A 16,757-nucleotide genomic window follows, 5' to 3' on the forward strand; every position below is an offset into this window, starting at 1 on the left:
CTAAGGGTGATAATAACTCTCTGATTAGTTCTGGGTGCTTCACCATCACTTTTTGTTTTCTGGTAACCCTGTCCACACCTTTTTTTTTTTTTTTTTTTTTAAAGATTTTATTTATTTATTTTTTTCCCCCCAAAGCCCCAGTAGATAGTTGTATGTCATAGCTGCACATCCTTCTAGTTGCTGTATGTGGGACTCGGCCTCAGGATGGACGGAGAAGTGGTGCCTCGGTGCGCGCCCGGGATCCGAACCCAGGCCACCAGCATCGGAGCGCGTGCACTTAACCAACAAGCCACGGGGCCGGCCCCCTGTCCACACCTTTTTAAATGGACCTTTCATTAAGCACCCTCTAATTATCTCTCTTGAGTATGTCATTTGTTAACTGATGGGGATTCTTACTGACATAACATACATTGTAGTACTAGCTTAAATTATTTACATAGAAATTATTTGGTTCTTCGCTTCCTACTCACTGGTTCAACCAAGTTGATCACTCACTATTAGGCACTTGAAAAAGGAAAAAAGGTCTATTTGGATGTTTTGATTAGAGGAAGAAGTAATGACTATCTGTTGACTCCTAAACACACTGCCAGGGCCCAAAATTCTCATATCTAGGCACTGCTTCCTAGGAATTGTTGTAGATGACACTATGTATCATGCTAGAGACTCCACATAGACCACAAAGGAGCTGCAGTGGTCCCCAGCAAAGCATCAGGTCTCATGGTACATCAGCTGAGCACAACAGACATAGTATCCATCACAACAGCCCTAGGTTGCTGTCAGAATAGAGATCATACTGTTTTTTCCCACCTCATCCCATTTGTCAGAAAATGTGCGGTACTTGGTGTGAACAGAGGAGTTTTAATAGGCTCCCTATGCAGGAATTGAACGCAGGACAAACTATATTGTGGAGGAATGGGCAATGGCGAATACTTAAATTACAGCAGGGCATTTGAATGAGAAATGCTCATGTTTTTCTTGAATCTGAAGACAGTGATATGCTGAAATGGGTTATCTCTGACAGACTGAAAAGTCTTGAGGAGTAGATCAAAAAAAAAACTTCAAAAAGATAAAAATACTGCCAATGGGCTATATCTTTACAAAAGCGTCCAGGTTTAAGCGACGTAAACCTGTCCAGCTGTGTTGCAAAGAAGGGGAGCAACAGTTTGATACCGAAAGCAAAGACCATGTGACCTACTCAGTGTTTCCCTACACCGGATTAGCCTCACTTCTGCACTTGCCTGAATGAACAGGTATCCTCGCTCTCAACAAAAGAGCTGCCAGCACTAGCGCGGGAAGAAGAGGGGACAGCGCGGCGCTGGGGTGAAGGAGACACCCGCTTCAGGCTCACAGGAGCAGAGCTCTCTCCTCAGGCTCCGCCCGAGGACAGCCCTGCGGTCCCCAGGCCTTGCTCACCTCAAGTCTCTGCATCACTTTCCTTTCCCAGTGAGGCCCCGCCTTCCGGCCGAACGCACCAATTAAAGCTACAAAAAAAAAAAAAAGAAAGAAAAAGCGTATCTCCGTACAGAGTTCGTGGCAGGCAGACTCTCGCGAGAATTCGCGAAGCCCCGGCGGTACCCACAGAGACATCGCGAGCGGACCTCTGGGGGCGGGCTGTGCCGTGGCCCCGCCCTTCCTGAGCGCGGGCGCGCCGTGGCGGGAATTTTGCCTGTTTCGGATTCAGACCCCACGGACTCCCGGGATGTGGTCGGAACCGCCCGGGGCGGATCTCCGGGAGTGAAAGTGTGAGCAGGTAGGACGTGCACCAAACAAGGGGCGTCCGGTGCACAGGACACCGGCTTCCCTCGCCGGGTGCCGGTCCGCGCCGGCCGCTGCCTTGTGCGGTGCTGGCGGCACTTGCACCCCGGCCGGAAGGGGTGGGGGTGGGCCAGGCCCTCCTGAACCCCATCCGGAGTCTGCAAGGGAGCTTTTCCTAGACCTTGCCGGGAAACTGGCTCAGTGAGGGCGCGGGTCGAGGCGGGCTCGGGAGTTGAAGCTGGACCTGACTTGAGAACATTTTCTCCCTCTTCACCCTGTCCCGGCCTTAAAGGTCCCACCTAGAGGGGACCGGCCACAGCCGGTCGGGGGTGCGTTCTAGGTTATGACAGCCTTGATCTCAGGGAGTCGGTAGGGGAGAGTTGTTGAGGTTTTGGCTTCTTGGTTTTTTTCTTTGTGCTGGGAGGACGTTTTGGGAACTTTATGAGGTCACCTCCAGTCTCTCGGCCCGCCCCACTTCCAGGAATCTCATCATAACTTCTTTGGAGCCCTTTAACGATAGTTCTAATGTTTCAGGACATGAAATAAACAATGGATGACGGTTCTGTCGCGTCGACGTTCCTGACTGACAGCTTGGAATTGGAGCTGGGGACCGAATGGTGCAAACCTCCTTGCTTTTCTTGTGCTTTTGACGACAGAGGAGGAGGAAAACATTTTTCTGGCGAGTCCTACCTTTCTAGCGGAGCCCTTAAACGGTAGGTAAAAACTCCTTTGTTTTTCCCTCATCAGATTTTTCATCAGTTTAAGAATGCTGTTTAATTTATGATTTCAGTCAGTTAAATTTTGATGTTCAAGCCATATGTTTGTAAATCGGCTTAGTATATCACACGGATGGAGGCTATCAGTTCTGTTGTTGGTTTCCTGGTTAGGACATACCTAAAAGATTTTTGGATATGAAGGAGAACTTCCTTGCTACCTGATGTTTTCTTACCTCATTGCTACTTCAGTTTTGGGGGAGGGAGCTCGACCCTAATTTCCCTTTTACTTACAGTGAATTCTGAACTACCTGGGCTTTTTGAAATGATATTTCCTTCTAAAACATGAAATAATGTTCTGGAGCTTCCCAGTAATCCTTAAGTAAGGCATACACATTTTTTGTTGCCCAAGTTTTTTCTAATCTGTGTATCTACACATACAGAAGTCTTACAGATTTTTTTTTTTTAACTTTCTAATAACTACACCAGATTGTATAAGTTCATAGGAATGTTACTTTTCAAAGTTTTTGCCTTGGGCATGTGTACACATATTGCAGTAAAACTGCTGTTATTGAAATATTTTGGGAATACTTGCTGAAACAATTTCAGTCATAAAGGAAACCATTTTTGTTGATTTTATAGTTGTACCTTGTTTGAGACCTTAAAAGGGCTTACTCAGTTTGATTATGTTATTCTTCAGACATGGCTCAGAATAACTTTTAGCTGTTTTAAAAATAAATGTCCCCTCAAAGGATGAAATTCTACAACTGAAGACCACTATTGAAGACAGGCAAAAGTATGTTCCCAGACTCCTTTTCGTGTTTTTCCTTTAAGTTACATTGCTCTTTAGTTATACTTCTTTTAATCACTATATAGGATTGAATTTTTAATACAATCTAGCTGTAGTATTCCTGAATATGTAAGGTACCAATGCATATCCTGACTTTATAACATCATTGTTGGCATGTCATGTATAATATGGATTCATATAATCTCAGAAAAGACACGCTATATTATGGGATTTAGCACTCATTTTATGAGACTAAATCAGAGTTTGAATTTCAGATTAATTTTGAATCTTGATCCTTTACCAACTAATTTTGAAGAAGATACAGTGGAAATATTTGGCATTCAGTGGGTTACTGAAACAGCATTAGTGAATTCATCTAGAGTGCTCTTTCATTTATTCAGGTATGTTTTTTTTTTTTTAACTGCATGAGTGTAGATGCTGTTCAGTTACATTGCTGAATGGTTTCTAATACTGATATTACAAAAGTTCCAGTAGAGTTGTGCATGTTGCTGTCTTGATTATCTTATCAGTAACAGCAATCAAGCAGTAATGTTTGATGGACTAATGGTTTTTATGTTGTTATTATTTTTTTTTTTTTTTTGCTGGAAAAGATTTGTTCTGAGCTAACATCTATTGCCAATCTTCCTCTCTTTCTCTCTCTCTTTCTTTTTTTGCTCCCCCAAAGCCGCAGTACATAGTTGTATATTTTAGTTGTTAGTTCTTCTATGTGAGCTGCTACCACTGACAGCTGGCAACTGACAAATGAGTGGTGTGGTTCCGTGCCGAGAAACCGAACCCAGGCTGTGAAAGTGGAGTGCGCTGGACTTTAACCACTAGGCCATCAGGGCTGGCTTGATGGAGTAATTGTTTTAATGAGCTATTTTTTAGTGACTCTTTATTCTTTTTCAGAATCTTTGTTCCTCTGTATTTGACATCATGTATTAAAGACAAATATTTAAGGCTTCAAACTATATTATAATTTTGGAAGAAAACTAAAATACTTTTGTTGCTTAATAGCCATAGTCTTTCAATGATTTTTAGCAAATGAACTCAGACTTTCCGAATATATCTTTCAGACTAATAGAAATATGATTAATTAATATGATTAATTTGGACATTAAAACAATTTTAATGAAAATTTTCAAACATACACAAATGTAGAGAGAATAGTATAACAAACCTCCACATACCCTCCCTCAGTTACAATAATCGTCAGGGTTTTATCACATTTTCTTCATCTGCCCTCTTCCTCTTTTTGGTTTAAGTATCTTTAAGCAAATTCCAGGCATCATGTCATCTCACCCTTAAGTATTTCAGTATGCATTTCTTAAAAACAGGGAACTTTTTTTTAAACATAAACACTATCTCATTACCACAGTTAACAAAGTTGAAATAATTCATTATCATTTAAAACTCATTCCATATTCAGCTTCAGATGATTTTGAAATGGAGTCAGTTATTGAAGGCAAATTATTATCCAAAAATACATTAAGAATGTGTATATGGTACACTTAAATGAGAATGGAATAGTGAAGGGATTTCTCCTTCCACCCTTGTTCCATGAGACCTTGTGAAAAGACATCACTGTGTCTGTGCCATGTTATGTGTTTTATTGGGAGAATAGGCTGAGTGAGTGATTCTTTGTAATCCTGAACATTACAAAATGAGTTGAATCTTTATCCAGGACATTGGTCATGGATATGGGTCAATCTTTAAAGAGTTGAAAGGCAATTAGGAAGAATGGCAAGAGAAGATTACTTTCAGGAATTAAGGTGGAACGTCATAAATCTAGCTTTTCCTGATAACTCTAGTCTACATTATTCTCTTTCTTTTCTGAACTCCTATTGTATTACTATATGATACAGTTTAACACTTCATTATGTAACTGTTAACTTCGGATGTTTTATATGAGTATTTTAAGCATCTTGAATATATAAACAGTATCTCATTGATAGTGAAATCTATGATAGTTGATATAATTTCTGAGATATATGCAACTTTTAATAGATCATTTTTGAAAGGTCAGTCAAAGGCACGTTTTATCTTCTCTCAGTGTTCACTACCTGAAGCTGACCGTGTAATAAGCATTCACAAAGTATTAAATAAACATCATTCACAAATGGGAGGCATTGAAGCTATGTAATAGATTTGGAAACATTATCCATGGAATTTTTACAAGCTTTAAACTATTCTAAAATTAACTCTCATCTTACCTTTTTTAAATTAGGCAACAACTATACAACTTGGAAACCTTATTACAGGCCAGCTGTGATTTTGGTAAGTTTTAAGGGTGTTCTATGGCAAAAAGCAATGGTGCTCCATTACAGTGAATTGCACATGCGGTCTATGGTGCATAATTGGGATATCCTAATAACATGGAGGAAGCATTAGGTCAGAAGTTCAAGATACAGCATATTTAATGTTCATAAAAAGTATGACACTTAAATTTTGTTGTAGCTGAGCTTTATAGTATTTTTCCAAACTGGAGGTAAAATTGATTTAAAGCTAAACATCTCTGAAGTGAATTAGTAACTTGCTTTCGGGGGGGAGGGAGTGGGATGGAGAACTTAGAAAGTGCGAGCTTCATGCTATCTTCTTGCTCTTCTTTTCTGCTTTCTGTTTTTGTTTGTTTTTGACATTTAATGGACTACTGGTTTTTTGATATTGGTGAAGTTAAGATAGTGAAGGGAATTGCAGGATAGTGTGTTTTAGTGCAAGCCAGCTGCTTCTCCTTTCCAGCAGTGTTGGTGCAGTGTAGTATTTAGAATCATGGCCCTGTGGTCAGCCTGGGTTCCAATCCTAGCCTATTGTGGGTCTCACACCAGGTAATTGTTCCCACCTCATTGAGGTCTTGTGAGCGTGAAATGAAGTAATGCAGGTTAAGTGCTTAGCCTGGTATCTGTTGTTAGTGATACCCAGCAACTAAAGACCATCTGAAACACCTTTGGTCAAAGAAAGGTTTAGTAGCTTACCAAAGCAAGGGGGAAATACACATCATGAGGAACAGATGGGGGGTCTCAGTGAGAGGGAATAGGGAGGGGCTTGTGATAGGGTTTGGGCTTGTGCTGGCTGATTTGGGTTGTTTAAGGGGAATATGACTTTATTCTGGATTGGATGCTGTTAAGCAGGTATGTGTTGATGATTGAGTATGTTAATTTTTATCTAGGAGGTAGGACAAAAAGGGAGGTTAGGGAGGGTTCTAATTAGTAAAGAAGCAATAGTCATGTTAGCTGAAAGGGGAGGAGGTTCTGTTTTGGTATTTTGTTTGATTTTGTGTGATTGCATAGTGCCTTGTTTCTGTGTTGAGACATGATTACAGACAGGTTTTGTTTTTGTCTTGTTTCACCATTATCACGGAGTGGCCCTGCCTGATTATTTTTGATATTCTATGAAAACTGTTTAATTTCAGTAGAGAACATCACAGCCTAGCTGTTAGCTGCCAGCTGTCAGGGCTGTTTTATTTGTTTTGTTTTCTCAGTATGTGCTCAGTGAATGTTGAGTATTGTCTCATTATCACCTGAGTCCCTGCTTCATACCAGGTACTGTGTAAAGCACTAATGCATCAGAGTAGAAAAATATGCTGCTGAAGAGCTTGCAGTGAGTGGGACAGATAGACATGTGAGCATAGGTCAGCATGGTAAATGGAAAAGTGTAGTGACAGAGGCACAGACAGGCTGCTATGCGAGCCAAGGGCTTCATCTGTTTATTTGTCCATCACAGAGTGATGCCAGATCTGAGTCTTCAAGGATGAAGAGAAATTAGCTAGCCAAAAGATTTTGGGAAAGTTTTAGGGACAGGAAGAGTTCCAGGTAGAAACGACTGTTTATTTTTTATTTTTTTGTGAGGAAGATCAGCCCTGTGCTAACATCTGCTAGTCCTCCTCTTTTTTTGCTGAGGAAGACTGGCCCTGGGCTAACATCCGTGCCCATCTTCCTCCACTTTGTATGGGATGCCACCACAGCATGGCTTGCCAAGCGGTGCGTCAGTGCGCGCCTGGGATTCGAACCAGCGAACCCCGGGCCACCGCAGCGGAGCGCACGCACTTAACCACTTGCACCACCAGGCTGGCCTCAGAAACGACTGTTTAGAAAAAAGACACTGAAGTGTGCAAAAACATAAAAGTTCAGGGAGCAGGAAGTAAATACTAATTATGTATGGGTGGATCATAGTGTGTAGGGGAGTGATGAATTTGGAAGGGATGAAATTGCAGTTGTCTTTCTAAACCATACCAAAGAGTCAGAATTTCATTTTATTTTTTACTGAGGAAGATTCACCCTGAGCTAACATCCTTTGCCAATCTTCCTCTTTTTTTTCTGGAGAAGGACCGGCCCTGAGCCAACATCCATGCCAATCCTCCTTTACGCTATATACAGGACACTGCCACAGCACGGCTGGTGAGTGGAGCAGGTCCACGCCTGGGATCCAAACCCGCGAACCTGGACTGCTGAAGCGGAGTGCGCAGAACCTTAACCACTCGGCTGTGGGGCTGGGCCCCAGAATTTTATTTTGAAACCCCTGGGGAGCCTCTAAAAGATTATAGTGGAAACAGCAAAAATACCTTTGCTATATTGAGTGACTTAATTAAATTGGGTACATGGAAGGCATTTCTTATACAAGATTATTCCTTGAAAAGCACTTATTGACCTAAAACCACTACAGTGGATATTTGTTGAAATGGTTATTTGTTTCACTGACATTTTGGCTGCTTTTGTTGCTTAAAAAAACTTTTGATGATAGATTTGTTGGAGAGGTTAACAATATTAAAGGTTATCACCAGATCAGCTTACCCCTGTCTCTGTGTCAGGGCTTTGTTAATAAACTTGTGTAGCTAGCTTGGCCCTCAGCTCTCCCCAGAAAGCCCTTAATGTAGGGTCACTTACTGAAGTGCTGAAGTTCTTGTTCTCCTATTCATTCTACTCCCTGGATTGCTTTCCAGTTGAGGCAAAATAACATATTTAATAATGTATGTTTTGCTGATACCTGTTCTTAAATGTAGCTGTTGGTGTTACCCCTTTTTCAGATACTGTATTTTTTTGTCTCTTTATATTTCATTTGGATTATTTTTAATCTTCCATTTCTGTCCTCATGCTTTCTTTCATCCACCTTTAACACACAGAGTATATATATAACCACTGTTCTTAATTTCACTGACTGCAGATTCATCATTCTCATTTCTGGGTCTGTTCTTATTGATTGATTTTTCTCCGTATTCTGTGATATATTTTTCTGCTTCTTTGAACATCTAGTAATTTTTTATTGTGTGATAGACATTGTAGATTTTACATTGCTGCTTTCTGGATTTTCTTGTATTCCTATAACCAGTGTTGAGTTTTATTCTGGCTGGCTGTTGAGTACTTGTAATCCATTGGATGTTTTTGAGGCTTGTTTTAAATTTCGTTAGGACTTTGTAAAAGTAACCTTTAGTCTAATGTTAATTTAGTTCTGGTAAGGCTTCTGAGGATTCTTTCTGGTGAATTATTGACATTTTTTTCATTCTTGTTGATGGGAAGTTGAACTGTTCCCTGGCCTGTGTAAGCTTTGTGGAGAATTGTTTTCTGGTGTTTTTCCCTGGCCTTGTGTAATTTTTTCTCATGCATCAACAGATCAGTATTCAGCCAAGACTCAGTGGGGACCCTCTGTACATTTCCAGAGCTCTTTTTTGTGTAGCTTTTTTCTTCTTTGGTACTTTTGCCCTGCAAATTTAGACTGCTCTAAACTGAGATTCCATGTCTCCTCAACTCAGTGATTTGGACTCTGGGTTCTGTCTCCCTGTGCTGCAGCCTTGAAACTGTCTCTAGCTGGGAAGCTGGTGCATTAGGACTTGCCTTCTCTTTGGGATAGCAATGCTGTACTGCCGTATGTCCAATGCCTGAAAACTTGTTTTATGTTGTTTTCCTGGTTTTCTAGTTTCAGGTGGGAGGATGCTAAATCTAATTCCTTTGACTCCATCGTGGCTGGATGCAGGCATTCACAGCAGTTTTTATAAGAGTAGTGCCTTTATGGGCTGCAAAGTGTGAAACCGGGGGGTCATATGACTTTCATAGGTAGTATGTAATTAAGCTATAAGAATGCAGTGCACTATTTAATATGTAGGTATTTGTGCGACATCTTTACGTTGATACTCCTGTTGGTTTTGCGAAAGTACTGTCCATGTTTGCTCATTTGAATTTAAATTTAGAAAGAAGATTTACTTTATGTTTAATATGGATGAGAATTTGTTGCCTATAATTCTTATCACATTTTCTCTGCTTTTGTTTAGTGATTGTCTCTTACTTATTTTCCGTATAGTGGTTATCAATGTTTTGTACATAGTAACCACACAGATAATTTTTAATGATTTAAATGTTAAAGTGGGGAAAAGATGGCATGAGTTGGAGTCGAGAGAAAGACAGGCACTATTAGTAAGTCATTTGTGGCCTTAAAAATCATTATAAGGAGTTTTGATTTCATTCTAAATACAGTAGCTAGCCTTTCATGGGTTTTAATTTAGAAGGAACAGAAATTGATATACATTTAAAGCACATTTTGTTCTTACATTATAGAGGAGCAAAGGAGGATGTGGGAAGACCTGTTAGGAGACCTGTTAGGTGCAATAAATCAAGAGATTATAGGAGGGGGGCATTCAAGATGACAGTGTAGGAAGACCCTGAACTCACTTCCTCTCACAGGCATGACAAATTTACAACTACATATGGAATAATTTTCTTCTGAAAAGAACCTGGGAATTGGACAAGCAGCACTTCTACAACAAAAAATAAAAGAGATGCATTGAGAAGGGTAGGAGAGGTAGAGACTTGGTCTCGCCCAGGACCCCACCCCAGGCATGGTGCTCCACAATCAGGAAGGGATCCCAAAAATGTGAAACTTTCCCTCAAGGGATGAAGGGACTGTGCCACACATCAGGCACCCTGACCCTTGGGTCTGGCACCAGAAAGATGAGCTCCCAAAACGTCTGGTTTTGAAAATCGACAGGGATTAAATCTAGGGGAAATGTAGAACTCAAGGGAATGGAGAACCTGCTCTTAAAGGGCTCATGTGTACCCACTCACCCTGAGATCCAGTGGAAAAGCAACAGTTTGAAAAGTACCTAGACCATAAGTCAGGGAGATCGGCTTATTAATCCTAAAATGGCTGCCAGAGAGGTAGGAACCTACAGTGACTTTCTCCAGGAACAGAAACACTGGTGGGAGCCATTTTTGCAATCTCATTCTATCTTGCTGGTGACAGAGCTGGTGGGCACCATTTGTGGTGCCCTCCTTCAGTGGGTGTGATCTGCGCCCCACCACCCTGCAGAGCAGCCGCGCCGCAACCAGTACAGGTGAGCCCATCGCACCCTGCCCTCACTGTGCAGCAGCCACAGCCCCACCACAACTGGCAGGGGCATGCAGTTCACACAAGGGATGCCCCTTGAGAACCTGGCCAGTTAGGCCAGCGGAGATTGCACTTCTGGGCCCCATGGATCATCTACCCAAGACTACTCCTTCAAAACTGGGAGAAGGAGCTGTTTTGCCTAATATGTATAGACAACACAGAGAGTCAGGCAAAATGAGGAGATATAGGAATATGTTCCAAGCCCAGGAACAAGACAAATCCCCAGAAAAAGACCTTAATGAAATGAAAATAAGTAACCAGTCTCATAAAGTGTTTAAAGTAATGGCCAAAATAATGGCTCACTGACTTTGGGAGAAGACTGAATGAACACAGTGAGAACTTCAACAAAGAGATAGAAAATGTAAGCAAGTACCAAATAGAAGTTGTGTTGAACTGACAAACACTCTAGAGGGGTTCCACAGCAGAATGGATGAAGTAGAAGCATGAATCAGTGAGCTGGAAGACAAAGCAATAGATCTCACCCAGATAGAGCAGCAAAATGAAAAAAGAATTTTAAAAAGTGAGATACCTTAAGTGACCTCTGGGACAACATCAAGTGGAGTAACATTTGCATTATAGAGATCTTAGAAAGAGAAGAGAGAGAGAAAGGGCCAAAAAAAGTATTTGAAGAAATAATGGCTGAAAACTTCCCTAATCTGAGAAAGGAAATAGACATCCAGGTCTAGGATACCCAGAGAGTTCCAAATAAGATGAACCCAAAGAGAACCACACCAAGACATTATAATTAAAATGGTAAATGTTAAAGAGAGAATCTTAAAAGCAGCTAGAGAAAATAATTTTACTATGTACAAAGTAAACCCCAAAAAGACCATTAGCAGATTTTTTCGGCAGAAACTTTGCAGTCCAGAAGGAAGTGGCATGACATATTCAAAATGCTGAAAGGAAAAATTTTCCAACGAAGAATTCTCTGCCTGGCAAGATTATCATTCAGAATTGAAGGAGAAATTAAAAGTTTCCCAGATAAGCAAAATCTAAAGGAGTTCGTCAATACTAAACCTGTCTTGCAAGAAATGTTAAATAGACTTCTCTAAGCTGAAAAGAAAAGACACTAATTAATGATAACAAAATGTATGAAAGTAATAATCTCACTGGAAAAGTTAAATTTATAATAAAGGTGGTGGATCATTTACTTATACAGCAAGTATGAAGGTCAAAAGACAAAAGTAGTAAAATTAACTAAAATTATAATAATTAGTAAAGGGATGCCTAAACTAAAAAGATGTAAAGTGTGTCATCAAAAATATAAAAAGTAGGGGCCAGCCTGGTGGCATAGTGGTTAAGTGTGCACTTTCTGCTGCGGCAGTCCAGGGTTTGCAGGTTCGGATTCTGGGTGCACACCAACGCACTGCTTGTCAAGCCATGCTGTGGCAGCATCCCATATAAAGTAGAGGAAGATGGGTGTGGATGTTAGCCCAGGGTTAATCTTCCTCAGCAAAAAGAGGAGGATTGGCATCGGATGGTAGCTCAGGGCTAATCTTCCTCACACACACACAAAAATATATATATATAAAATGTAGGGGGGGTAAAAATGGTAAGCTTTGGAATGTGTTCAAATTTAAGTTGCTATCAATTTAAAAGAGACTGTTACACACAGAGGATATTATATATGAACCTCACAGTAACTACAAAGAAAAAATTTATAGTAAATACACAAAAGAAAATGAGAAAGGAATCTAAACATAATACCAATGAAAGTCATCAAACCACAGGGAAGAGAGCAAGAGAAGAAGAAAGGAACAGAGAGGAACTACAAAAAGAGCTGGAAAATAATTAACAAACTAGCAATATGTACATACCTATCAATAATTACTTTAAATGTAAGTGGACTAGGAGCTGGTCCGGTGGTGCAAGCGGTTAAGTCCACATGCTCCGCTGCGGTGGCCCGGGGTTCCCCGGTTCGGATCCCAGACACGCACCAACGCACCACTTGGCAAGCCATGCTGTGGAGGCATCCCATATAAAGCAGAGGAAGCTGGGCATGGATGTTAGCCCAGGGCTAGTCTTCCTCAGCAAAAAGAGGAAGATTGGCAGATGTTAGCTCAGGGCCGATCTTCCTCCCCCCCCAAAAAAAAAATGTAAGTGGACTAAATTCACCCATCAAAAGACACAAAGTGGCTGAATGGATAAAAAACAAGAAACATCTATATGCTGCCTATAAGAGACTCACTTCAGAAGTAAGGACACACACAGACTGAAAGTGAAGGAATGGAAAAAGATATTCTATGCAAATGGAAACAAAAAGAAAGCTGACGTAGCTATACTCATATCAGACAAAATAGACTTTAAAACAAAGACTGTAATAAAAGACAAAGAAGGGCACTACATAATGATAAAGTGATCAATCCAGCAAGAAGATATAATATTTATGAGTATATATGCACCCAACATAGGAGCGCCAAAATATATAAAATAAATATTAACCGACCTAAAAGGAGAAACTGAAAGCAATACAATAATAGTAGGAAACTTTAACATCCCACTTACAGCAATGGATAGATCATCCAGACAGAAAATCAGTAAGGAAATATCGGACTTAAATGACACATTAGACCAGATGAACTTAGTAATATATATAGAATATTGCACCCCAAAACAGCAGAATACACATTCTTTTCAAGTGCACATGGAACATTCTCCAAAATAGACCACATGATAGGCCACAAAAAAAATCTCAATAAATTTAAGAAGATTAAAATCATTTGATATGATGCATCGTTCCTGACCACAATGGTATGAAACTAGAAATCACTTACAAGAACACTGGAAAAAAACCAGTTATGTGTAGATAAAACAATGTGCTATTAAACAACCAATGAGTCAACAAAGGAATCAAAGAGGAAAAAAAAAATACCTTGAGACAACTGAAAATGGAAACAAAGTGTTGCAAAATCTATGGGATGCAGCAAAAGCGGTTCTAAGAGGGAAGTTCATAGTGGTACAGGCCTCCCTAAAAAAACAAGAAAAAAACAAACAGTCTAACTTTACCCCTAAGAGAACTAGGAAAAGAAGAACTTTTCAATAGAAACGACCAGTGAAACTAACAGCTGGTTCCTTGAAAAGACAAACAAAATTGATAAACCTTTATGCAGACTCATCAAGAAAAAGAGAGAGTCCAAATAAATAAAATCAGAAATGAAGAGGAGAAGTTACAACTGGTACCACAGAAATACAAGGAATCATAAGAGACTGCTATGAACCACCAAATTAGACAACCCAGAATAAATGGATAAATTCCTACAAACATACGATTTTCAAAAACTGAATCATGAAGAAATAGAAAATCTGAATTGACTCATTACAGCAATGAAATTGAATCAGTAGTCAAAAAACTCCCAACAAACAAAAGTCCAGGACCAGATGGCTTCACAGGTACATTCCAGCAAACATTTAAAGAAGAGTTAATCCCTATCCTTCTCAAATTATTCCCGAAACAATTGAAGAGGAAGGAAATCTTCCGACCCTATTTTACTAGGCCAGCATTACCCTGATACCAAAACAAGACAAAGACTTGACAAAAAAAGAAAATTACAGGCCAATATCCCTGTTGAACATAGATGCAAAAAATCCTAGGCAAAATATTAGCAAACCAAATCCAACAATACATTGAAAGGATCATACACCATGATCAAGTAGGATTCATTCCAGGGATGCAAGGATGGTTCAAGATCTGCAAATCACTCACTGTGATACACCACATTAATAAAACAAAAGATAAGAATTTTCTGATGATCTCAATAGATGCAAAAAAGCATTTGACAAAATCCAACATTCATTTGTAATAAAAACTCTCAACAAAGTGGTTATAGTGGGAATGTACCTCAACGTAATAAAGGCTGTATATGACAAACTCATAGCTAACATACTCAACAGTGAAAAGCTGAAAGCTTTTGCTCTAAGATCAGGAGCAAGAAAGGATGCTCACTCTCGCGACTTTTATTCAACATAGTATTGGAAGTGCTAGCCCCAGCATTTAGGCGATAAAAAGAAGTAAAAGGCATCCAAATTGGAAAGGAAGAAGTAAAACTGTCTTTATTTGCAGATGATGTGATACTATATTTAGAAAACCCTAAAGACTCCACCGAAAAAACTATTAGAAATAAGAAATGAATTCAGTAGAGTTTCAGGGTACAAAATTAATATATAGAAATCTGCATTTCTATACACTAATAATGAACTATCAGAAAGAGAAATTAAGAAAACAGTCCCATTTACAATTACATAAAAAAATAAAATACCTACGAATAAAGCTAACTGAGGAGGTGAAAGACCTGTAGTCTGAAAATTATAAGACATTGATGAAAGAAATTGAAGATGAAAAAAAATGGAAAAATAAACCAGGCTCATAGATCGGAAGAATTAATATTGTTAAAATGTCCATATTACCCAAAGCAATCTACAGACTCAATACAGTCACATCAAAATACCAATGGCATTTTTCACAGGACGAGAACAAATAATCTTAAAATTTGTATGGAACCACAAAAGACCTCAAATAGCCAAAGCAATCTTGAGAAGGAAGAACAAAGCTGGAGGTATCACACTCCTTGATTTCAAACTGTACTACAAAGCTATAGTAGTCAAAACAGTATGGTACTGGCATAAAAACAGACATATAGATCATTGGAACAAAATAGAGAGCCCAGAAAAACACCCATGTTTATTGTTCACTTAATCTATGACAAAGCAAGCCAGAATATACAATGGGAAAATGACAATCTCTTCAGTGAATGGTTTTGGGAAAACTGGACAGTTACATGCAAAAGCATGAAACTGAACCACTTTCTTACACCATATACAAAAACAAACTCAAAAGACTTAAAAGTAAGACCTGAAACCATAAAACTCCTAGAAGAAAACCTAGGCGGTAGAGTCTTTGACATGGGTCTTAGCAGTATTTTGGGGGCTATATCTCCTTAGGCAAGGGCAATGAAAGCAAAAATAAACAAATGGGATGACATCAAACTAAAAAACTTTTGCACAGCGAAGGAAACCATCAACAAAAGGAAAAGGCAACCTACTGAATAGGAGAAGATATTTGCAAATAATATATCTGATAAGGGGTTGATATCCAAAATATATAAAGAGCTCATACAACTCAGTATCAAAAAAAACAAACAACCCAATTAAAAAATGGACAGAGGATCTGAATAGTCATTTTTCCAAAGAAGATATACAGATGGCCAATAGACACATGAAAAGATGTTTAACATCACTAATTATTAGGGAAATAGTAATTAAAACCACAATGAGATATCACCTCACACCTGTTAGAATGGCTGTTATCAAAAAGACAGGAAATAACCAGTGTTGGAGAGAATGTAGAGAAAAGGGAACCCTTGTATACTGTTGGTGGGAATGTAAACTGGTGTAGCCACTATGGAAAACAGTATGGAGGTTCCTCAAAAAATTAAAAATAAAACTACCATATGATCCAGCAATTCCATTCCTGGGTGTATATCTGAAGAAAATGAAAACACTAATTCAAAAAGATATGTGCACCCCTACGTTCATTGCAGCATTATTTACAGTATCCAAGATATAGAAGCAACCTAAGTGTCCATCAACAGATGAATAAAGAAATTGTTATGTATATACACACACACACACACACACACACACACACACAAACAATGGAATATTATTCAGCCATACAAAAAAATGACATCTTGCAATAAGTGACAACCTGGATGGACCTAGAGAGTATTATGCTAAGTGAAATAAGTCAGAGAAAGACATACTGTATGATTTCACTTATATGTGAAATCTAAAAAACAAAACAAATGAATAAACAAAACAAAACAAAACAGACTCAGATACAGAGAACAACATGGTGGTTACCAGGGTAGAGGAAAGAGGGAGGATGGGTGAAATAGGTGAAGGGGAGTAAAAGGTACAAACTTTCAGTAGTAAAAGAAATAAGTCACGGGGATGTAGTGTATAGCATAGAGAATATAGTAAATGATATTGTAATAGCTTTGTGTGGTGACAGATGCTGACTAGACATATCATGATGATCATTTCGTAGTGTCTAAAAACATCGAATCACTATGTTGTATGCCTGAAACTAATATATTGTATGTCAATTATACCTCAATAAAAAAAAGAAA

The 16,757-nt window shown here is 39.2% G+C and overlaps 1 protein-coding gene across 2 annotated transcripts in view; it reads left to right on the plus strand.

Annotated features, from left to right (window-relative positions):
• Positions 1–1,633: 1,633 nt before the first annotated feature.
• MMS22L (MMS22 like, DNA repair protein) overlaps positions 1,634–16,757 on the plus strand; it is a 132,806-nt gene continuing 117,682 nt past the window's right edge. Inside the window, exons 1-4 of one of the 2 annotated variants that reach the window (XM_058566596.1) lie at positions 1,634–1,750; positions 2,290–2,468; positions 3,534–3,659; positions 5,486–5,535. In XM_058566596.1, coding sequence (XP_058422579.1) covers positions 2,305–2,468; positions 3,534–3,659; positions 5,486–5,535 — 340 coding nt within the window. In that variant the 5' untranslated portion in view covers positions 1,634–1,750; positions 2,290–2,304. Of the gene's footprint in view, positions 1,751–1,968; positions 2,085–2,289; positions 2,469–3,533; positions 3,660–5,485; positions 5,536–16,757 lie in introns of those variants that run through there. The other variant, XM_058566597.1, reaches the window with a different exon arrangement.

Source organism: Diceros bicornis, chromosome 23 (genome assembly GCF_020826845.1).
Source record: "Diceros bicornis minor isolate mBicDic1 chromosome 23, mDicBic1.mat.cur, whole genome shotgun sequence".
NCBI classification, from domain to species: domain Eukaryota; kingdom Metazoa; phylum Chordata; class Mammalia; order Perissodactyla; family Rhinocerotidae; genus Diceros; species Diceros bicornis.